The 23,949-nt window shown below is 42.1% G+C and overlaps 3 protein-coding genes and 1 pseudogene across 4 annotated transcripts; 3 read left to right on the top strand and 1 right to left on the bottom strand.

The window, feature by feature from the left end:
- Positions 1–254: 254 nt before the first annotated feature.
- Positions 255–2,849, top strand: LOC308362073 (synapse-associated protein 1-like; annotated as a pseudogene). Its single transcript has 7 exons — positions 255–296; positions 837–914; positions 1,681–1,814; positions 1,998–2,144; positions 2,271–2,338; positions 2,554–2,686; positions 2,794–2,849. The product of its transcript is annotated as a synapse-associated protein 1-like (transcript).
- A 3,052-nt stretch (positions 2,850–5,901) lies between these two features.
- txlng (taxilin gamma) lies at positions 5,902–9,959 on the top strand. The gene is made up of 9 exons (XM_080834180.1): positions 5,902–6,094; positions 6,290–6,381; positions 6,803–6,973; positions 7,185–7,379; positions 8,177–8,296; positions 8,596–8,670; positions 8,759–8,851; positions 8,943–9,038; positions 9,341–9,959. Exons 1-9 carry the CDS (start codon positions 5,968–5,970, stop codon positions 9,905–9,907), a joined length of 1,536 nt encoding a protein of 511 aa, XP_080690306.1. The 5' UTR covers positions 5,902–5,967; the 3' UTR covers positions 9,908–9,959.
- Positions 9,960–11,317: 1,358 nt separating this feature from the next.
- On the bottom strand, positions 11,318–19,407 carry rbbp7 (RB binding protein 7, chromatin remodeling factor). The gene is made up of 12 exons (XM_080835815.1): positions 19,241–19,407; positions 18,427–18,571; positions 18,042–18,211; positions 17,270–17,443; positions 16,606–16,721; positions 15,961–16,121; positions 15,608–15,734; positions 14,569–14,646; positions 14,318–14,394; positions 13,916–13,973; positions 13,679–13,789; positions 11,318–13,352 (listed from the first exon to the last, which is right to left on the bottom strand). The coding sequence occupies exons 1-12, from the start codon at positions 19,254–19,256 to the stop codon at positions 13,284–13,286; spliced, it is 1,302 nt and encodes a 433-aa protein (XP_080691941.1). The 5' UTR covers positions 19,257–19,407; the 3' UTR covers positions 11,318–13,283.
- A 231-nt stretch (positions 19,408–19,638) lies between these two features.
- On the top strand, positions 19,639–23,725 carry zrsr2 (zinc finger (CCCH type), RNA-binding motif and serine/arginine rich 2; the record flags this gene model as incomplete). Its single annotated transcript, XM_080835764.1, has 11 exons — positions 19,639–19,716; positions 19,985–20,064; positions 20,361–20,430; positions 20,717–20,825; positions 20,949–21,035; positions 21,521–21,559; positions 21,659–21,780; positions 21,916–22,129; positions 22,219–22,274; positions 22,368–22,477; positions 22,593–23,725. Exons 1-11 carry the CDS (start codon positions 19,676–19,678, stop codon positions 23,723–23,725), a joined length of 2,061 nt encoding a protein of 686 aa, XP_080691890.1. The 5' UTR covers positions 19,639–19,675.
- Positions 23,726–23,949: the final 224 nt, after the last annotated feature.

The following is a 23,949-nucleotide window of genomic DNA, read 5'->3' as shown; positions in this document are numbered from 1 at the left end:
ATGGGTTTATCATTGCCTTCACTTTCAGCCTTGTGCTGGGAGGGGAGCCCAATTGCAATTGTTGTTGTTTGTCTAATAAATATACTTTTATGCAGCTCCGGAGTCCTGAGGTAACTAGGGTGAATTTTTCACCTATCAATATCTATAAAGAATCCTATTTGCTTTATTGTTTTATATAATGTTGAAAGGTTTGGGTTTGTTATTTGGTTTTCATAACTCAAATGAAAATAAACTGAAAGAAAAAAGTTGACCAGATGACTGACAGCAACGGAGAGATCCAACAAAATGAGCTAAATGTGGGAGATGATGGCACTAAAGCCTGATTTATGGTCAGAGGCGCAAGCGTAAGCGCAAGAGGCCTTTGCGCGCCCCTTGCGCGTCTTTTCACGTCTTGCGTGCGTCGATCCCTTTTTCTAGACTTGCGCCATTTTACGCAAGCCTATTGTTCTGCCGGTGAATTGCTTGGCAACACGCGCAACCTTTGGGAGCATGAATTGCTATGAGTAAATTTTACGCAACAATGTGACACCAACGCAGAACCAAGCAGCCGCTTTAAGGAGGAATCCGCTCAGCAAGAAGGACTGAGTGGTAAGCGTTTTTAATTGTGGAGAGTAATATATATCTAACCTGTCTAGGTAACATGCTCTTTAGGGCAGCAGGAAATCTGGTGAAGTTCTTGTCAAAGCATATATTACCTACCTATACCTTATTTTTAATTACATGATCGGAACCTCCAAATTGATGTGGCAATATGACAGAATTTGCCATTGAAGATGAAAAGCTTAGGATGAAGGCAATACTTTTTGTAACCTTTTCTGTGCAGGATTCCTCTTCAGTTTGTCAAGCAATGCCTCCAGAAGCTCTCTGACGTTCTGTATGGAACAGCAGAGACCATCGATGCTATCATTGACAAGGTGCCTACACTTGATTGATTCTATCTGGCATTACCTACCACTATTTATGTTTTCCTTGTATTGTAAGAAGGCGGACCTACAAACAGTTTTTTCACTATGTCTCTAATTTTGATGTATTGTTCATAATATAAGAGGTGCTTTTCACAAAGAACTAGTTCCTAGTTGGAACCTTGTCCAAATTTCGTTGTATGCAAAAATAAGTTTACCGTTTCTGTCATTCACAGTCTCCCGACTGTCAAAGTAGTCATCTCATAGGTACCTTTAGTTCAGACCTTTTGCTGATGTGACAGGTGTGACTGCAAGTCTTGAATACATCCCAGATATAAAATATTGTGCTGTGGTGTCCTATTGGTCTGAGAATATTAACCGTAACTCTGGCATGTAGTTCCAGAGGTAGTGGTACCTCCTTGAGTGGGCAACAGTGAAGAAGAAACCATTCAGCATTCAATACTTGCTCTTTCACTTGTGAGTTACTTTTAATTATACGGCTCTTCACAATGCTTCAAAATGTTCCATTTAATTATATGGGCCATCCTAACATTCAGAGGTCTGATGTTTTGTGTTCAATAAATCACTTCAGGATGATATAAGACCTGATTTTCAAGAATGGCTAGCGGACTACACATTATCCCGTACCCAGTGCTCACTCTGAGGCATCTTCTAGTTACTTTCAGAATTACTTTACAATTCTGAAAGGTTGACTTTCTCAGCAGATGTCTCAGCATGCTTGTTATGTAACCCAGCTGGTTTGGTGTGTTTCAGGTAGAGGATCTTCATATGTGATCCCCCAGATGGGGTCCAGTTCCATTTTGACTTTGAGGAGATGTATCCAGTTGCTCTTGTGATGCTACAAGAAGATTAACTACTGGCCCAGATGCGTTTTGCTATGGTCCCAAAACAGTTACTGTCTACTTTATATTACTATAGCTCTTAACAGTTACATTTCTAAAAAATTGGTTTGTCTAGATGTTGTTCTAGTGTACAACTGTGCCGTTGTGCTAGAGTATTATTGGTGTCTGTAAGAAGTATGGCAACATTTAACTGGTTTATTTGGGAAAGCAAATAATAAGCTTTTGTGTTCAGTGTAAAGGAGGACATTCTGGAGGAATTACTTCTACCGAGTCTCCCTGATCAAGCAGTCAGCCCAGTCCCTGGCAACAAAACAACAAGCAGCTGACAAGAAAGAGAGTGAATCAGATGGGATTAGTCCAGATGATGTACATCTTAGAGGTACTACTGCTTTTTGCTTTCCAAGCCAAGTGGTACATTTGCTGTGAAAAGTGTAAGCTATTTCATGAGGCACTTTAATAGTAGTGTAAACTTTGACAAAGTGTTATATGATATCTCTTTTCTGAGTTGTAGAGAGAAAGTCCGGAACTCCTCCCATTATAATGACAATGACAACAACCTCACAGACAAATGAGGTACATTAGTTTTTCACATTTTTATATTATGTCATAATGTATTGTCTTTATTTTCTTTTTGTCTTTGTTTGCGCTACAACATATGTGAGACAAATATGTTCTGTTTTCCTGAAATACCTTAGATTTGTTAAGAATATGTAGCAGCTGAGCCATGAACTGTTATTAAGGTTGTGTGGAATTTCGAATAACATGAGTCATTTATTGCATTATATAAGGTCGAAGATGAGATATCCACCAGCCCAGAAGTGCCTGAATTTGTGAGTGAAGCATTTGATACCTGCAATATTGATCTAAATGACCTGCGAGAGGAGATGAGGCTAGTACTATACAATAATGAGAAGGTTCAAGGTGAGTTTGAAATGAATCCGATAAAAAGGTGATTGGTAATAATAACACTTAGTTGATTTGTTTTACCATAATTATATTTTGGGACTACCATTTGTATTGTGTTTCAGGTGACACTTCAGAATGGCAATAGGACTTTGAAGAGCTTCTTCAAGCAGACAGTTAACATCTGAATGGAACAGGATCCTGTTATCCAGGAGCTGATTACCAGACAGAGCACCAGCTGGGCCATGTAAACACTTCAATCTCAAGCACTGGTGTGTGGAATTATGTAGATGGGTGCCCAACTGCCATGTTCACAGCTTCCTTCTTTGTCTGAGGGACCATCAAATGTATAATGCTATGTTTTTAACATCCACACACTCACTCTACCCACACACACACACTGTTAATTGAAGTGTATCAAACATATATTGCCAATGTTTAATTGCAGTGTAGAGCTAATGTTTACTTTGAGAAATAAAAACTTGAACTATATGCAAAATCTAAAACAAACACTTTAGACTATATTGACAATACAGGACTCAAAGCAGAAACTCAATGCAACAAAAGTGAAACCTGTGTTCACTGAACCACAGGTTACAAAACCTGTGATCAACACCTATGGCTATAAAATGACCCGTGAACAACAGAACTCAATGCAAGATTAAACTTTTCTAAAGAAAAGAAGCCTGATGAATATTGGAAGCATGAGGCCAAGATGACTTTGTTTGGCTCCGATGAGGTCAAGCAGGTTTGGCGTGAACCTGGCATGGACTACCAAAGAGAAGCATGTGAGTGTGATATGGGACTGTATGAGTGCAAAAGGTGTTAGGGAGATTACATCTAGATGTACATCTATATGTTAATATGAATTTAAACCACGAATGTTTTTGGATAACATTATATATTAACAATCTAATCCAATTGAATCGAATGAAGTGTAAAATGAGTTGTTGCATCGAGTTGCTATTGTGGAGCCTGTGTTTTTTTTTTTTTTAAATATAAATCTAAAGTGTTTTACATTTTTACATAAGAGCAGATAGTGAACTGGTCAACTTAAAAGTAAACGTAATTACTGTGAGGTGATACAATTTTGAATCAATTAACATTTGAGTGATCTTGCACAGCTAGGGGTGTACTCACTTCTCCTGCATTCTAACATAATATTTAATTCAATATTACATAGTATTATAACCAAAGATCAACCTAGGCTATATATATTTCCAAAAATCTGGTGAGTTGACACAGAACGACATGTGGAATTATGGAAAATGGATTAAATGATCTTGTTCATAAATAAGTGTTTAATTTGATAACCTACTGATGTGTGCTTTTTGTTTCTTCATTGTATTTGTCCTGATCATTTATAATCTCTCTGTTTGGATGTAAAACAGTTTAGTTCACGCTGAACTGAATTTGTGTTCTTTAAAAAAAATCATTTTCTGTATGGTGAGATTCCAGTCAGGGTTGAGGATGTCTGTTCCTTAACCCTTTTAACCACCAACTGAGATTCCGATATGTGTATTTTAATAAAAGTGACCCAAACATCACCAGATAGCCTATGGAATTCGTATACCAAAGCCGTTTGCTCGTGAACATTATAAAAGTTGTAACGAAACCTACAAATTCGCAGACTGCCCATACCTGCACACTTGATGAAAGCATGTTGACCTTGTCGCATAAACCTCTAGCCTTTACAAAATCATATTGAAAGTGGAGGCTTTTGTTAGAAAGTGCGGTTTTAGAAAGCTGGTTGCCGGATTGGCGTCAGCGCTCTATCAGGTGACTTAATAATAAACTGTGAACAAAAAGAAAAGCATTTTTTGTGATCATACAGGGGACCCTCGGCTCTCAACAGGCTCCCCGTGTGTTTCACTTGTTCAGTATTTCGTCACAATATGGCGACCTACTCAGATACCAGGGTCGATTTAAACACTGAAAACATTCAGGTAGGTTTTCGCATTGCATGATACTTGTGGTTACTTTTTCAAACGTTCAGGTTATTAAGCCTTGACATAATTTCGTTTACTTTTCCCCAGTACTGCCAGTCATTTGCATGCATTGAATGATAACAATTTTTGGAAAGAGCTTGGTGAACATTATTTTCAACGGAAGTAGCTAGCAGGTTATTAGCAACAAGCTAACATTAGGTTATATAGTTAGCCATCGCTAGCTTAAAGACACCCTTTGGACTTGGTTTCACATCGGAAATAACGATTTGGTAATGTAACGCTGTTTATAGTTCTGATCCATTTTATACAGCTGTATTGGTATATGTGTTTAACCAAAGTGGGTTTACTGATATCATAGCTGTTTGTCTCATGTGATGAATCGAACATTAAGATGCAGACGCGATATGCTTCCTATTTCAGATCTCTTGTACGGAAAGTTGTAGTTAGCAAGCTAACGTTAGTTAGCATTAGCTATTTGCTTAAAATAACTCCAATAAGCTTGCAAGTGTACATACTTTTGTTGGGTGAAAAGTGCTTCAGGTAGCAACTACATTTGTTGCAACAATTACTATTGCTCCATTCGGTGCTGACTCTACTATCTAGCCTGTCTTAAGCTGTCAAGGGAGCATTTACTAGTCGTTATATCATTACCGGTTAAGATATGGAAATTGTTACACAGATGGAATGACAGTCAGCAACCTGTTTCAGTAACACGAGTTTTGTTATTCATTACTCTAAACAGATTTAGCCAACTTCCTTCTAATACATCATGTGGCACACTAGCTAGATATTGGTAGGGTTCCACTATGGCGACTTTACGTTAAAAGGTATACGGTTAAAAAGGTTCTGGTTGTAGTTTCAATTGTGCTGTTTGGGTGAATTTGTACATTTTTAGTTTTTTTTAGTTCGTTCGCCAGGCAGGTACACATAATGAGCATATTGCCCCATGCGGCTGTAGTCCCTTTGCGTCGGTGCTTGACTTGTGTACTGTGGAACACGTGGTAATCCTCTCGAGCAACTTAAAGGCTGCTCTGCTTGACTAGCAACAAAGTTATACTCGGCAAACGGAAACACGTTTTAGTGAACGTAATAACATCGAGACCGTTTTTGCGACAGCCTTCCGTCGAATTACTCACACAAAGTGCCTGTACATCAGGTTTACGCTTCACCTAAAAATTGTATGATACGTAATGTGTGCATTGTTTCGTTTAGTTTTGTGGTCGAATGATGGAGGCGACGGGGGCATGCGGTATTGATGTGGCTGCTGTGAGGGGACTCGTCGAAGGCAGTAGCTCCCCTCCTAACTCTGATAACCTATGCGTGGACAACCTGGAAGATTTTGTGGAGACGATGACAAGCTGCTGTATACAGGAAGAGAGGGGCGAGACACCCGGACGAGAGGACTGTCAGATTGACCCCCTCGTTGTTGAGCTGGAGAGGGCTCCTGATAAAAAAAGTTTGGACAGAAAAGGGTTGGGTAAGTACCGTCAGTGCATAAGGACGACTAAAATAGGCCAAGTATGGGCATACTTTTAAGCCTTTTGTTCCATTACAATGTTTGTTTTGCCCCCATGGTTGAATTTTTCATAAATGAAGGTGAATATGGCAGAGTGTAGGAATGACCTTGCTCTTCTATTTGAGATGTTTGATTCTGTGTACTCTGTCTTTGTAGGGAAAGAGGTGGTTTTGTTAATGCAAGCTCTGAACACCTTGGCCACACCGGAGGAGAAACTAGCCGCCTTGTGTAAGATGTATGCTGACCTGGTAAGGGCACTAACTTGGACCCTGTTATATGAATATATGATGGCAGTGTATGTAGAAAAAGAAAAGACTGGTGGAGAAAACTTAATTTCAATCCCACTGTTTTGCTAAGATGTATGTGATCTGCTTTGAGCGTTTCGATTTTGGGGACTGAGATCAAGACGATCATTATGCACTTCACAAAAACGTGTTTGTATGGTAGACTCTGTATAGCACAACAACAAAGCTTTTTATGCTATACCTCGACAGCACCTTTAACCATGTTGATCCAATATTGTATTACCATACAATTAAGAGTTGGTCTTGGAGGGATGTCTGTTTATACATGGAAATATAGTTGCTGGGAACCAGACACCAATTCATGGCCTCCTATGATGGATAGATGGATAGATCTACATGATATGCCACTGATATGTTTGTTTAGCTGGAGGAGAGCCGCACTATGCAGAAGCAGATGAAGGTCCTGCAGAAGAAGCAGACCCAGCTGTCCAAGGAGAAGATGCACCTCCAGGGCGAACACAGCAAAGCCATCCTGGCCCGCAGCAAGCTTGAGAGTCTGTGCAGGGAGCTGCAACGCCATAACAAGACACTGAAGGTATGCTTGAAGATGAGCATTTTTTTTTAAGTTTTATGTAATCCCAAAAATGCAGCGAAAATTGGGCAAAGACCTCAAGTATAACAGTGACTTAGGTAATGGTTCCACTAGAAAGACTCACCTAACGGGTTCAGAAACGCCACCACACAGTGATATGAGGTATAAGAGCCCTGTCAACCCACCCAGCAAATCCACCATGTCCTTCTGGCAGGAGGAGAACACGCGGAGCTCACGGGAGTACGAGGAGCAGCGGAAGGAGGCCACACTGCATTTCCAGGTGACACTGAAGGAGATTGAGAACCAGCTGGAGCAGCACCGGCTTCACAACCGCAAGCTGCGGCAGGAGAACATAGAGCTGGCAGCGAAGCTCAACAAGATCATCGAGCAGTACGAGCTACGGGAGGAGGTGAGATGCAACCAGACAGGCAGGCAGGAGGGTACACACAGGAGTTCAGCTTGTCGGTATTTTATTAAGTGCATGCTCTTATTCAGAGTGACCTCTGCATGGGGTTAAGAGCAGTCAATATGAGCAACTGGCTGAATTCAGTTCTTATTCATACTATTTATGAGTGCACAATCTTTAATACATAATCATTGAGGTTGATCAGTAATTATAATTTCTTATTCTCAGTACACTCTTTTAATGAGGGAAAGGGTGCTAATTTGATGTGAGTCGAGAATTTATAGAATAGAAGGGTGAGATTCTATTCTATTCTATATTTGAGGTCTTGCCCCTTGAATTGACTAGATGGTTAGTTTGACCCCTGCAGGGTTTCTGCGAACACACTGCTCAAAGGAATCAAACACACTGCTCAAAGGAATGAGGCCATTTGTGGCCCAGACCACCTCTGAATGTGGTCTGAGTGATTGGATCTCAATGTGCCCTCAAGGTGTATTCAAACCTGTACCTAGAACGGTCCACTTGAGGTCCGATCACCCAAAATGCATGTTAATGCCAGGTGTGAACAGGACCTTTGAGTTAAATCAGCCATGGCAGTATATTATAAAGGGGCTTAACATTCAGTGTTAAGAGATTAGATGATGCTGAGAGGCTTGCAACACTACTTGGATCAAGCTTACTGTTGATTGTTTGAGGGTTTAAAAAACAACTAGTAAGCACTAAAACAAGCACATCAGAAGCTGATTGGTGTATTGTCAATGCCAAATAATGAACTCTCCCATCCCTCCACCCCTGACTTGTAGCATATTGACAAGGTGTTCAAGCACAAGGAGCTGCAGCAGCAGCTGGTGGATGCCAACCTGAAGCGCACTGCAGAACTGATGAAGCAGGTGGAGGATAGGCAGCAGCGGGAGAGAGAGCTGGTGAGTCATCGTTGGGTTCTGCACAGCTTGGTTATTTTCTCCGTTGACATGAAATAACTTGAAATTTGCATGTGTGTGTCATTAATTGGTCTGTCCATAAATGTTATTGATATTTAAATACAATGTTTCCATGGCTATCTTGAAGCAAAGAGTTAGGTTTGTTGAAATAATAGTTAGCACATATTCAAGTTATTGCGATACCTTCACACCTTTTAAAGCAGGGTTCAATGTGTGACAGTAGAGATGAGACCCACTCGAATTCTGATCAGTATTGTCTCCTTTGCTTTTCCATTTTACAGCTCTTAAGAGACGCTACAGAGACGAGACACAAATGTGAACTGATGAAGGAGCAGGAGATTCAACTCAAGCAGCAGGTATTTTGGAATCCTCGTTTTCTCTAGACATGTTTGATCTCCAAATGTTTTCTTATTTTACCTACTGATCATTTATGCTGTCTTGCAGCTTTCCCAGTACATGGACAAGTTTGAAGAGTTTCAGACAACTCTTGCCAAGAGTAATGAGGTGTTCTCCACATTCAGACAGGAGATGGAGAAGGTGAGGGTTCCAAGTCCATCAGTTCACTACCAATATCTGAACAGACGTCCTGTGAGGTGCCATAGTGACCGATTTATTCATCTGTTTGCAGATGACCAAGAAAATAAAAAAGTTAGAGAGGGAGACGACATTGTGGCGCACCAAATGGGAGACCAACAACCAGGCGCTGCTTCAGATGGCCGAGGAGGTGAGAGGGTGGTCAGCCGTGTCTCAGTACAATGCTTCCAACATGGATGGGGGAAACTCAGTATCTGAGACGGGGTCACATATCTTAACGGTGTTAATTATCGGACGGCGTGTGTTATCGGCAAACGTTCGCGTTGTCATGTTAACCCATTATTAAACTGAGCATATCAATTGTTAATCCATTATTAAACTTAGCATTTTGATGGTTTAATAGAATGTTTGAGACTGTCCGATAACTGACATAGTTATCTCTTCAGATCTTGTTTTTTTTTTGAGCCCCTTCTGTTTGCTGTGCCCCTACAGAAAACCCTGCGGGACAAGCATTACAAAGCTCAGCAGAGCAAAGTGGAGCGGCTAGAGAAGCTGTGCCGAGCACTGCAGAAGGAGCGCACTGAGCTCAACCAGAAGCTGACGTCCATGCAGGGGAAGCAGCCGGAAGAGCAGGGAACGCTGACGTCCATGCAGGGGAAGCAGCCGGAAGAGCAGGGAACGCTGACGTCCATGCAGGGGAAGCAGCCGGAAGAGCAGGGGAAGCAGCCGGAAGAGCAGGGGAAGCAGCCGGAAGAGCAGGGAACGCTGACGTCCATGCAGGGGAAGCAGCCGGAAGAGCAGGGAACGCTGACGTCCATGCAGGGGAAGCAGCCGGAAGAGCAGGGAACGCTGACGTCCATGCAGGGGAAGCAGCCGGAAGAGCAGGGAACGGGGCCTCCCGACCCCCAGCCCGAGGCACCCCACAGCAGCCACTCCCCTGAGCCGGAAGCAGAGGTAGAGCCGGGGGAGCGGGTGGAGCCCGTGCCTGGGACAGAGGAGCCAGGTCTCCAGCCTGACGGAGAGTCCTCCTCCCTCCCTACCAAGCAACTAGTCGTCTGAGCCAGGCCCCTCCAGGGCTGCTGCCTTTTTCTTTTCTTTTCTTTTTTTTTTTCTTTTGTGGAGGTATATATATTTTTGTGTAATAGTTCTAAAGATTTGAGAAGAGATTTGCATTGCGTTAGTGAAATATAACCGCTCTGTACATGGGAATACTAGGCTTGGAGGTGAGCACTTCCCTTTTTGCATCTACCACATACCTATTTTCCTAGGAAATTTCATGTGGTCAAAGTTGGCTGTCATGCAGCAGCTTTAGAATTTATTTTTCTTAATCTCTGGCGCGCTCTGTCTCCTGTCTCTTTCCTTTCGGCTAATCTGTGGGACCATTTTTTTTTTTCTCCATCTATAAGATGAAGCTCTTGGCTCTGACCTTTTGGGATCAGAATAAATTCCAGATGCATATAATGTTAAAAACACTGCTTAGTGAATTAGCCTAGTGTAACTGATTGTTAATCAGACTGTTTTTGATTCCCCCCCCCCCCCCCCCCCCCACACACACACACACACACACACACACACACACACACTTCACACATGGCTGGGCATTATGAGAAAAAAAATGGAAGAAACACAAGTTCCCTTATGTTCCCTGGGGCAGCAAGGGCCTTTAGGGGTCACAGAAAACCATTAATGTTGGGATCCAAAGTTATGAACATGGAACTCTACCTTCATATTCCCTTTTTTGTTTTCATCTGTGGACTGTGAAACTGCCTGTAGTGATTCTGTATCATGGGCAACTTGAGTTCAAGGGCTAGTTTGACCAGGCTGCTAGCAACAATTTTCCCTGTCTGTTAGTTTTGAATGGACACATGTTGCTGACCAGAGCGTCAAATGTCGTCTAGATTTGATGGCCCCCTTCAGATGCTGCTGCAACTCCTTCCCTCCAATTGTTCAAATTTGAGGTCAGCTTGAGTTCCAGACTCCACCACATGCTGAGACTAAGAAAGTAAACAGAATTTGTTCTGGCAGCAGTATGGTGAAACCTTAGTATGACTACGGTGACGTTCACCTGGTTGCTGCCTCTGGCTACTCTCTGTTTCCCGTGATTTGACATTGATCATGCTATTGTGTGCAGTCTCTTGCCTATATAGATCAGTGGACCTATTCTTCAGCTATGTCCAGTGTAGCTGTGTTCATTCTGATGAGGAAACATATTTTCTTTTTTTCCCATTTTCTTTATGAACTGGAAGCAGATCGACTGATTCATAATTTTCAGTCGATTTATTTTTGGGGCCTTGACACCTTTGATACTTTATACTGGAAATGATGAATGTCCCCCCCCCCCCCCCCCCTTTATAAAGAAACAACTAACTCGGTAATGAACATGAATAAAATTGTGTAATTCATGTATTACACGCAATGCTGCTGTTCACTGGAGCAGCATGCATTGTGGAGTTAGCTGACAATGTGAAATCACAGATGGAATACTGAACTGAATGAATGTAGAAATTCACCCGTGTTGCCAAATGGCCTAAATGGCCTCTAGTGTCTATCGACACATGGAAATAAAACAGGGTTTACCATGTCATGCTCTCTCAGGTCTGAGTTCGCTGCACACATTTGGTTACAGGTATAGTTTAAAGACGCTTAAAAATAACTAAGAGACATTCAGCAATTTGTCTTTTCTCAAGTCGGTTCCATTCATTGACATTCCAAGTAGACGAACTGTAGCCTGCCAAAACAAAATATATACAATTTGATTTTCATTATCTGCCTTTAGAAGATGACTATTCATCACAAAATGATCATCCTGTTGCATTTTAAGCACTTAATGTCCAGAGCATGATGTTCTTTGCTGATTTGATAGCAAAAACAAAGACACTTGGACTTACTCTTGGACTTACTCTTATCATAATGGACAGGCTGATCAGACCAATGGGCATGTATTGATATTTTTTTTTTTTTACTCACAAATTAAGAGAAGTTGACACAAAGAGGGCAAAAGGGCTCAAATGTTTTGTATGTATAAACTGGCAGTGTCCTGGAGTGATTTGGGATGTGTTTGTACATGGCCAAACTAATTACCCAACAAGATATGGGATCAGTAGACTCCCACTAGCTTCTGATTTGGGATCAACAGACTCCAACCAGCTTCTGATTTGTATTGTGAACTTCAACCACATGGAGTAGATTTTAACCAGCCTGACTTTTCGTATGGACTTTGAACATATGAAATACTTGTTGACATTACTCTTCATTAGCTCTTACCATTAGAAATGTGAATGTGCTTTTAGATTGGGGAGTGAGGCTCACTTGAGATTTTCACCTCAACACATGCAGCAACACCTGAGCAGTTATGAAGTGTCAAGTTGTGACATGCTTATACAGTTGTCTTCTATGTGATTGGTATGTTCAATGACAAGTAGCCCGTGGGCGGTTGAAAATGGTCGGTACTTGGACACATTTGAAAACTGCTCCTCTTTCTTTGGCAAGGCCTCAGTTTGATTCTCAGGTTATGCAAGAAATCTACCTCTGCAGGTGAGTCTTGCTGTGAAAGAGGCTGAGTCAATAATGCTTTTGAAAAGCTTTATTTCCCCCCCAAAATGAGCTTATGTTTCTCTGAGATTGTAAACAAAGATGTTATTGTCCCGTCTTGCTTTTCAATAAACATTTTGTAGAATTTTTCAAACTATTCAACATGATTTGTACTGGTATGTTTGACATTCACTTCAGGTCATGTGTAGTAGAACTACCAGAGAATGTTGAATGTTTCAGAAATGAACTGGTTATTGTTCTTCCTGTCTCCCAAATGGACAATTAGGTTCGTTTAATGGCTTTCACAGAATCCAAATGGTTTTAGTCAACTGAATATTCTATTGCAAATACTCCAGTCTGAAAGTTTTAGTATATAAAGTGAAAAGCAATTATTTAAAAGTTATTACAAAAAGTTTTATTGCAATTCACATCAGGTTATGCACAAAATGAAAATCTTCAAAGGAAAAAAAAAAAGACATTTTTACCCTGCCATCTGGCCCTTGAGGGTTGGGGTACATTTCAGAATGGTGTGACCTTAGCTTGCATTTGTCAAGTGCATTTGTTGAAAAACAACGACCACCCACATCCTCTCTGCAATGCAAAGCTCTGTTCAGCATAACTATGAAGGACAAAACTAAGCTGGCTGTGAGAGAACTGGACGCCATTCCAGCAACACCTATCCAACACTGATTACCAAAGGGATCGTTTCAAGAAGGAGCAACTCAGCCTGCGCTTGGCTGGCTGAAGAGGAATAGGGTGGTGCCTACTTTTTTGTGGAACGCAGAAAGGAAGAGAAACTATTGGCTGAGAGACGAAACAGGTTCTTGCAACCGAAGCCTCTTCGAGGGGCCCCTGAAGCACAAGTATCCTACGATCCCCTTCAACAGCCCTACAGGCAGTGAGGTTATGAGGCCTGGCCCTCCAGCTCCGAAGCAGGAGTGTCTTGTTCCTCGTCATTGTAAATATTTTCCGCCTGCAGAACATTAAAAAAAAGAAGACATTAACAGTTGCTGCGCGTCGGGCCTAACAACTCCCTCGAACAAGTACATTATTGACGATACCGTACTGCCTCTCGAACCTTATTGCTTAATTAACAGTTGCCTTATCGAGGTGTTATGAGTTTCTAGACCAACAGCACTATTCTGACACAAGTCAGTTGAGTCACATAGAGTAAAGCCAACACGACACACTCATTATCCTACATTAAGGTACCAACATAACTGCAAAGGATGCAGCCCGTCACACAGCAGCAAGAGCTGCGTAAAGCAATGGTTCCCTTGCTGGTCTGCTGATACTCACCATCTGCCAGACCTGCATGATGTTATCCTCGGACACAGAGCATATCACCCACGGCTCATTGGGGTTCCAGGAGAAGTCAGAAATCTTGGCGGTGTGTCCACCATGAATGAACTATGAGGATGACAAAACAACACAATAGAAGAATAAGGAATGTGCATCCATAAATCAGTATGAAAATGCAGCCTAATTAAAAGGTGTGTTCAGTGCCGAGAGGCCTAATCAAACTTCTGAACCCACCAGCAGCTCAGGAGGTCCGTCCTCAGCATCCTCGGCAGACTGCTCCTCCCCGATTTTACTGCAAAACACAATCCAGCACTCAGACATTGCACCACATCATTCACAACCCCGTGTCATGCCCTCAGTCTGGTGTTGCCCTGGGAGGTAAAATGGAGGTCTTATTAAGCAGGATCACTGAACTATTGAGATAACTGCACTGAGTAAACCTGAAATAGCACCATAAATATATGGAAAAGGAGTAAATGGGAGTCTCCAAATCATACTCAAGTTACCTCACCAACTATCTAGAGCCTCCTCCTTCGAAAGGTCAACAGAACCTGATATTCGTGTGTTTTCCTCAACTGATATGGAGAAAAAGAAGTGTTTATTTCCAAACAGATCCAGTCAGGGGTTGTCTCCTACCTCAGATCCCACACGTTGAGCCTTCGGTCAGTGCCACTGGATGCCAGGATGGTCTCGTTGTGAGGGGACCATTGTACCTGCCGGAAAAACCAGTAAAACATCACTGTCAGTGCAATAAACTCCTGGGCAGCATATGCTTTCAACTGCAAATGAATGCCAGATCCAACTCATACATCTGTATAGTGGACAGCAGGTAGCGTGGACATCAAATAATAAAAAACAGAAGCTACATACTATTTATAGAGTATTACCTGGAATATCTCATCCTTGTGCGACTCAAAGGAGTGCAGCTTCAGTTTGAGGTTGCGGAGGTCCCACAGTGCCACCGTCTACAGGGGAGAGAGGAAGCGTTAATCTTCAGCTCCCACCAGTGGTGATTCGGCACACTGTTCAGGATGACCCACCAATGGAATTGTGATTCAACACACACAGACATCACTTTTCTAATTATTTACAAGGGTTAAGAATATTGCAATACTGTGAGCAAGGTAATATATTGCAATTTTTTTAAATCTATCTTTAGGGAAACTTGTAGTATGAGGAATACACCACCATATGCATAAAGTCTGCATTTGAAACAGGAACAGTGGGATCTGCATTTGCGAATATCACAAAACATATTATACTTAGTTTCTTACACTCCTACAAATAGTATGAAACCTAATGCATAATTGTTAATTTAGCCCCTATGCATTTGAGCTCCTATACAAAATGATCAAGGCACTCGCTGGCACTCACAACCAACTATGGAGAGGCAGCTCAGTGCAAAACAGATGTTGATCCCCTCTACTATGAAGTTAACCGTCACCATTTGCAAAGGAATACAGCTGAGTTCCACTGCAGTTCCCAGGTATTACTTAACACAGACTCATATAATTCCATTGGGTTGACTGGTGTTAGCGTGATAAGTGGTTAGCGTTCTTTTTATAAATTTAACTAGGCCTTGAGGAGAACCTGTATGAACTTGTGAACAACTCCACCAAAATCTGCACTTAGCCCCCCATCTCTTAAGGGCAATTTTGCAGAAAATATAAAATATTAAATAATTGTTTTACTGCACAGCGAGAAAAACACAGACCTTGTCAGCAGAGCCAGTGGCCAGGATGAACTCGCTATAGGGGTTAGGGTTAGGGTTAGGGTTAAACACAGACCTTGTCAGCAGAGCCAGTGGCCAGGATGAACTCGCTATAGGGGTTAGGGTTAGGGTTAGGGTTAAACACAGACCTTGTCAGCAGAGCCAGTGGCCAGGATGAACTCGCTATAGGGGTTGGGTTAGGGTTAAACACAGACCTTGTCAGCAGAGCCAGTGGCCAGGATGAACTCGCTATAGGGGTTGAAGGACAGGCAGTTGACCTCTGCCGTGTGGGCATCCACCGCATGACTGGGTTTAGCCGTGTTGTTGGATCGGGTATCCCAGCTGGAATAATAAGGAATCATTTAAATACAGTGAAATAGAACAATACCCATGGAAATCATGCATTGCATTAATATCAGACCACCCATATTAAGACACCACTAAAGCCTTTTTTGTTTCTCAACAGTCAATATCCTTTCTATCTACGGTCCAACACAATATGCACTACTTTAACTCCTATACAAAGCTATCCATCATTTTTTCCAGGAAAAGAAAGTAGGGCTCTCACATCATCAGCTTCTGGTCGTCGGCCACTGAACCGAAGAGGGACTCGTGGAGCAGGTGCCAGGACACATCCTCCACCACAGCTGTGTGTCCGGTGAAGATGGTCTTGGCGTCAATGATCTTCCCTTCCTTTGGACTCGCACTGATGTCCCATAGGCAGATGGTCTGAAAAACACAGTCAGTGTTAAAAACGGGATCCTTTGTAACAACTGCATTAAACGGTCACAAACTGGCGAGCGTCTGAGTGTGGAGTAAGTGTTATCTAATAAAATGTTGTTGGTTCCAAGGCTTATTGGCTTGAGATTGAAAAAGACTGATACATTTTTTTGATGCGAGATGAATTTATTTGTCGTTATCCTAAAACAGAATTTTGGGAATCTGGAAAAACTACCAATCTCTGTGAGACAGGGATGACGCCAATAAGTGTGTACAGCCTATGCTACATTCTTTCATAAATAACGTTGGCAGTTTATGATGAAATCAGGCGAGTTTCCCTACCATCACCCAAAGATTCTCAATATTTACCCTAGATATCGATCAACTACAATAATGCAGGGTTAGTAACACACTGTGTGTTCAAGTCTAGGTGTGTGTGTGTGTGTGTGTGTGTGTGTTTGCACCGGCATTAAGAGCCAGCCCAGAGACTCACGTGGTCGTCTGATGCACTCAGCAGGTTACCACTGAGATTAGGGTTCCAGGACAGGCCATACCCTTCTTTCTGATGACCTCGCAGCCTAAGGTCTGGGCTGCACTCTCCACTGGGATCTGAGCCCAGGACACATGGGTGGAAGAGACAGAAAGCCTGAGCAATAGGTACTGATCTCTAACTCAACACATCTTAAGAGTTAGTGATATACTTAAGCAATATTGCACGAGTGGGAGTGGGGTAGGTAAGGGATTATCCCTTACCCATCACACTCCCACGAGAGCTATATTGCTTTTATTAAACAATTATACAGTCAACAAATTAACATTTCAACACAAAGTTATTGATTAAAAATAGTTTATTTCGCCATTGTTTCTCCGCAACAAAAAATAGTTCCATTGTCAACGTCTTGGTTTGGAATTATACGAGTTTTGAATTAACGGTTATCATCAATGCGCTATAGAATATTTCATCGCGGAGTGATTTATTATTAACTGTGAAAAGTCCCGGTTGGGTTGTTCTTGGATAATCCATGGCATGGATGGTCTCTCGTCCAATCAGAAACAGCTAAATAACGCGATAGAACCCAATTGTTTTATAAACATTCATCTTCTACCAGCGTAAATGACTGCTAATTGGAATTGAAGTATGAAAAGCTGTGGCTTACCTGGCTTAGAGGGGTGCTTGGTGTAGTCAAACACGAGTACATCTGAGGTGGGCGTCTTGGTGGCAATAATGCATGGGTTCTGAGGCATGTAACGAGCGCGGTTCACTTCACCCTCGTGATTGATCTTGATCTCAATTTCAATCTTACCGCTCACGGATCCGAAACCTCCAAACTCTATGGAGAAACAAAAATACCTATAGTTAAGAGCATATAAAGACAAGGTGAAAGCATTAGACAACCTATTACTATATTAAGGTACTCAACATCGACAAACACAACAAATATAGAAAAAAGATCCAACCAAATGTGTTTGTAATGTTGTGCAACAGATCTTTATGGAAAGAATTTAGCTATAAACTAGGTCTCCCTAATTTTACTTTTTCTGGGAGCACGTGATTTTGAGTATCTCTTACAAACAGTATGATAGTTGCAAGGTTTCCTTCTCTGGGTTGATGGATCGTTCAGAATCAGAATCATTCAGTGTAATAAGGAGGACAGGGATTGGATTTATCTTGGAGGGCAGTGTTCTGTGTATGCAAATACCACCTTTAACAGGCACCATCCTAAGATGTCAATGTGTCTCAAAGTGATCTTTTAATGAATCTCCAGACCCATAAATGAGAACAAAAGATGACCATACCTGCTGGAAAAAGAGAGAAACACAGGAGGTAAAGCACTTTGTTTACACATTTTGGAATATGGGTTTCACCATCCCTGTGATCTAGTAAACATCTACTTAATCAAAAGTAAGTATCAATAAGTTACTTAACACTAGCCACAGCAAAACCCCTCTTACCTCCTTTTTCACTGTCATAATGAGAAGCATCGAACTGTGCATCATCGTTAGGGATCTGAACGCTGGCAATAACCAAGTGGTTTTGTTCGTCAGAGGTGTGCGTTCCCAGCACCAGCCTGTGGACAGCATAGTCCTTTCCCTCTGGTCTAAAAGGAAGTATGAGACAGCAGATGTCAACCACGCATTACATTATTTGCACAATGGCCTGTTCAAATGTTTACATCTCCATAAAAACAACTGTTTAATGTTCTAAAGGGAAATGACACTGAAGACGGTGTTATGACAGAGTGCAGATGTGAACTTTATTTCGTGACAAGTTCCATTACCGGTTATATATCCATTCACGTTTTAGGCGTCTTACCTGTTTACATCGGGTAGCCACTGAACTGTGAGACTTGGCCATTCAAGGGCGTGTGTCATAACCAGGTCGTACAGGAAAGGTGTATTCTTTTTCCATATTTTGTATTCTTCGTTGATAACCCTCTCCTCGACAGCATCATCATACACTGCAAGTATGAAGTTCGTTTAAGTAACTGCATAGAAGGTGATGTAAGAAACTGAAAATAACACAACACCACTTGGTACCTTTAACGATCAACAACGATTGCATAATAAAGTTAAATTTAACAAGATAGTTAAATTAAAATTATTACCTACGTTTATGTAATTAAGCAATTTGTGCAGTAAAAATAGTTTCGGGTATAAAATTACCATTGACATTCAGACAAAAAAAAAAAACAACAAACGCCAATAAAGCGTTATGACGCAAAAACTGCAAACAAGGTAGGTGCCAATCTGGAGGCAAAATGAAGGCTAGTAAAGCTAGTTGGTTAGCTCACTATCCTAGCATAATTATGCTAGCAAGCGAACTAACAGGGACCAGGTAAAGATTGCAATTCTGAAAACATTTATGCGAATTATCCATAAAAGAATCTGATGGTTGTGAAAATAATTAATTGAATGCTTTATCAGAACTGAGTGAACGAGCAAAGTGAGCAAGAAAGACCAGATGCATATCACTTTACTATATCTTAAAACTAGCAATGATGCATTGCTAGCTAGCTAGCTAGCTAGGCACTGCTGCACAGAGTTCTAGCTAGCTACAGAAGCCCAACCAACGCAACAACGCCGGCACAAAGCATGGACATATTCACATCCACATTATATAAACTTACCCTCTTTATCTGCCATTTCGACGGGGTGGGCAAATAAAATAGGAAAGCGTGAGACACAATGCTCAAACGCTAAATAAGCTCGTCCTTCTGTTGTATTTCAGCACCTAACAAGTAGATTGTGTTTTAATTCAGAAGATTTGCCTCCACTGTTCTTTTCATCCGGCGCGCATCTGACACAATCGACTGCGCGTGCGCTAGGCGCGACAATTTCTGCTCATGCGCTGTGGTTTGGCAACTGTTGGATGTTTACAGTAAGCTAGCTAGCTAGTAAGCCTGCAATTTGGCTTTGAAATAGAATAAATGTTCCTGTATTAGTCCGATACACACATCGGAAGGCATTTTGTCTTGAAACATTTTCTTTTCTCTGGTCGGAGAGGATCATAGAGAGTAGAGCGAGGATGGCGGCTTTCAACTTTGACCCCATTGGACGCTAAAATGGCAGCTCTTATGGCGCCGAATGCAACGACGTCGTTGAGGTTTGTATTAAAAATGCCACATTTTGCTCACGGATATTTTCTAATGTTTTGTTTGCCATTAATGTTATTATCTGGCCTCGAATAAGTTTGCCCAATATGCAAACGAGCTGTCTTGTAATTAGTCATCATGTAGATGTAACTACGTAGCTTATCTCGCTGGCTGGTAGGTAACGTTACTAACGTGAATGGTCTTTTTTGACTATTCACATAGAAACTTGTATCAGCCAGCGCGTATTTGTGAGTGCTGAACTATCCGTTGTCTTTCCAGCCAAAAGCAACGACGTGCTGCTCTTAGAAGAGAAAGAAGGAAGAAAAAGCGTCAAGCACTTGCTCAAATAAGAGTGTCGGGTAACTATAAACTTGTTTGTTATAACTTTTGTTATAGCGTTATCTTCATTCCTCACATAGCTGAAAATGAAACAGTAGCGTCACACCACTTTGCCAGCTACCCAAGTGTATTTGTACCCAGATTTCCTTTTATTAATGTTTGTCATAACTTTAACGGTATCTTCATTCATCACAGATGTGTATTAGCCTAAAATGAAACCGTAGCGGTACACCACTTTGCTAGCTACCCACATGGCTGTATTTGTAGCCAGGTTTCCCTGCATTTACCGGTGTGTGTTACTTTATTAAACAACCAGGCTGCCAGGAGGATGGAGACGTATTGGGGAGCGAAGATGAGGAGATGGAATCTAAAGCCGAGGAAGAGAGGTAAGCCAGTATCCACTTGACATCTTGCTGGATATGCACACCAGAAACAGACAGAAGAGTTGTTGCTCTAAACAGTTTTTGTACTCCCACTTTCTCTCCCTCCCATCCTTTACTTCTAAGTACTATTCACTTTACATGTTTTTGTACACAACTGCATGCTTAATGTACCTGTAGTTCTCAGATTCTGCACACAAACACATGTATATTCCAGATAATTCAATTGTAACATTCTGAGAATAATCACTGATTCTATTGTTTTATTTCTATGGTATCCTTGCTCTCACAGGCAGAGATTGCATGAGGAGTGGCTTGAAAGAGAAAGAGCTTCCCAGGAGGAATTTAGGATACAAAGGGAGAGAGAAGAGACTGCTAAACGGAAACAAGAAGAGGAGGAGGTGGACTTCAAGCCGCTGCCACTTGACAAAAAGCTATTTAAATTATTTAAACTTCATTGTCTTCAAAACTTCACATTTTTAAACTTGTGGTTTTTCTTTCTCTTCCCATTTTATCCACTCTAGACAAGAATTAAAGAAGAATGGGAAGAACAGCTGCGGAAAGAGAGAGAATTGAAAGATCAAAAACAGCAGGAGAGGAAAGACAGAGAGGTGACTCATGCACTGGGTGGATAAAGAAACAGATATCCTCTATTGAAAGAAACAGAACAACTGAAAATGGTCCAGCTGTTCGTAGAGTATGGGGGGACGGGGACTATCAACTGAAAAAAAATGTTGTAAATATATCTTTTTGTTGTTTGTGGAACTGTTTCTGTACATTTTCCTTGACTAAAGATACACACAATGAGTGACAGACCTACAGGTACCTGCTTCAAGAGGAGGAGAATGTATCTTTTGTCATAGTATGCTGTCTATTTAACCCTCTAAACACCGATCAGAAAGCAGTTTATGTATGAATACTATATTAAAATGCCTTAAGTACATCTGTCTTAATCTCTTCTCAGTAAATTCACATTTCAGGCAAGTTGTGCAAGGACTCTGTCTTGGTGCTGTATGAACTTAACGGGTGTTAACAGATACCTGCTAGGTTGCTGCAGGTTTTTCATCCGGCCCACTATGTGTTTGCACCACTTTAGGACGCTGCGCAGAAAAGACTGGACCAAGCTGAAAGCGAGGTAGGACTTGGTGGTTGCACTCCCCCCTCCTTAACTAATGCGCTCAAAGTCTTGTGTATTTATGGTGGGCCGTCCTGTCCTTTTCTTCCAATCTCATAGCTGGAAAATGTAGGTGCCTGGAAGAACCCAGAGGCACCAGCTCAAACAGACTTTGGCACAGAAAAGGACAGAGCCAACTGCCCCTTCTTCCTCAAGACTGGAGCTTGCCGTTTTGGAGACCGGTAGATATAACCTGAAGATGATGTTTTTTAGTTTTTTTTGTCCACATTAACTGAGTGAAAATAGTGAATAATGAAAGTGTTGACAAAAATGTTGTGTGTTTATAAAGTTGCTCAGTATTACCTTGTCCTTTCCAGGTGTTCCCGTAAGCACGAGCATCCTACCTCCAGCTGTACTCTGTTGATCAGAGGGATGTTCATCCACTATGGCATGGAGCAGAGTCGGCGTGATGACTACGATACAGACGCCAGCCTAGAATATAGTGAAGAGGAGGTCCTCCAGCAATTCCTAGATTTCTATGAAGATGCACTCCCTGAATTCAAGAGTGCTGGGAAGGTTATTCAGTTTAAGGTAGTTATAGGAGCTCATAAAAAAGATTTCTGTAGACCTAAGACTTAACATGACTAACTGAACGAACACACTTTTTTCTCTCTCAACAGGTCAGCTGTAACTTTGAGCCCCATCTTAGAGGAAATGTTTATGTTCAGTACGTCACGTGAGTGAAAAGTCAATGAGGCTGTGCATTGAACTCCATTATGTATTGTTCTTGGAAGTGGCATCCATCTCAATACTTCACATACCCTTGCAGGGAAGAAGAGTGCACTAAAGCTTTTGTGAAGTTCAACGGACGATGGTATGCAGGAAAGCAGCTGCAGTGTGAGTTCTGCCCAGTAACCAGATGGAAGACGGCAATATGTGGTATGGAAAATGTTTCCTGTGCACATTTTACTGTGTATGATATGTAGATGAAGTACTACTGTGTTGTGGATTGCTGTAAACATGTGGTGATCATTGTACCCCATCACCTTTACAGGACTGTTTGATCGTCAGAAGTGTCCTAAAGGAAAGCACTGCAATTTCCTTCATGTGTTCCGGAATCCCACACGAGAGTTCTTCAAGGCTGACCAGGACCTCCATCTGTCCCCAGACCGGGAAAGCAATTTCACTGGCCGGTTCTCGGAGCGGTCATGGTCACAAAGGGGCCACAGCCCAGACAGATGGTCATGGAGACGCTCAGTAAGGCGCAGCCGGAGCAGAGAGAGGAGGAGTAGGAGTAGGAGCAGGGGAAGGCGTAGCCGTAGCAGAGAGCGGCCAAGCAGTAGCAGGGGAAGGCGGAGTCGGAGCAGAGAGCGGCGAAGTCGGAGCAGGAGCCAGGAGAGCAGGAGATCACATCAGAGTTCGTACAGTAAGACTTCTTCTGCACAGAATAAGCGACCCAGGAGAGGAGGGAGCAGCGAACGTCAACGGTCCAGGAGCAGAGAACGGAATGGGGACAGGTGGTCTAGAGAGGGGTCCCCTAGAACATCCAGATCTGAGAGTAAAAGTAAAGAGGTGTCTTTGAGGAGAAGCCACAAAGAAGCAGAGATCAAGGAGGATCTCATGGATGCTACTGCCACTCCTCAACGCCACAAACACTCAAAGAAAAGCAAAAAAAAGAAAAGCAAGAAGAAACACAAGCGAAAGAAGAGTAAATCACCAGGTGTAAGCTCATCAGCTGAATCTGGCAAAGACACAGGGGACGAGGGTGATGACCACCAACTTCCTACCCCACAAGAGGAGGGGCAAACTAACCAACCATGTATGTTACAGGATGAGGACTCCAACCAGTGTCTTGCCCCGGAAGACAACAAAGATGCCAACCAGTCTCTCACCTTGGAGGCTAAAGAGGCTGACTCGAAGGAGGCAACAGTGGTTCTCACCTTGGAGGCCAAAGAGGCTGACTCGAAGGAGGCAACAGTGGTTCTCACCTTGGAGGCTAAAGAGGCTGACTCGAAGGAGGCAACAGTGGTTCTCACTGAGGCTAAAGAGGCTGACTCGAAGGAGGCAACAGTGGTTTTCACTGAGGCTAAAGAGGCTGACTCGAAGGAGGCAACAGTGGTTCTCACTGATCCTGAAAATAAAGTGGTACCGCTCCCTCACATTCTAGAGACAGGGGAAACTTCATGAAGACTTTGTTCAGAAGACACAGTTGTGTTCTGACTGATTATTTGGTGAAACAAACGCCAATGTGTGAATTACAGGTGAGGCACACAGCACAAAGCATTTGGTGTTGTGTACATATGTGTAAATAAATACTTTATTAAATAAAGTGTTCTGTGGTCTTGTCAGAAATGCAATATGATGACATGCCATATGAATTGTAGGTTTTAAATATAGATGGGTAACTCACA

The sequence above is a fragment of the Sprattus sprattus genome (genome assembly GCF_963457725.1).
Source record: "Sprattus sprattus genome assembly, chromosome: 3".
Classification (NCBI taxonomy): Eukaryota; Metazoa; Chordata; class Actinopteri; order Clupeiformes; family Clupeidae; genus Sprattus; species Sprattus sprattus.
Note: the sequence above shows the minus strand (reverse complement) of the source record. Positions and strands in the feature narration are given on the sequence as shown.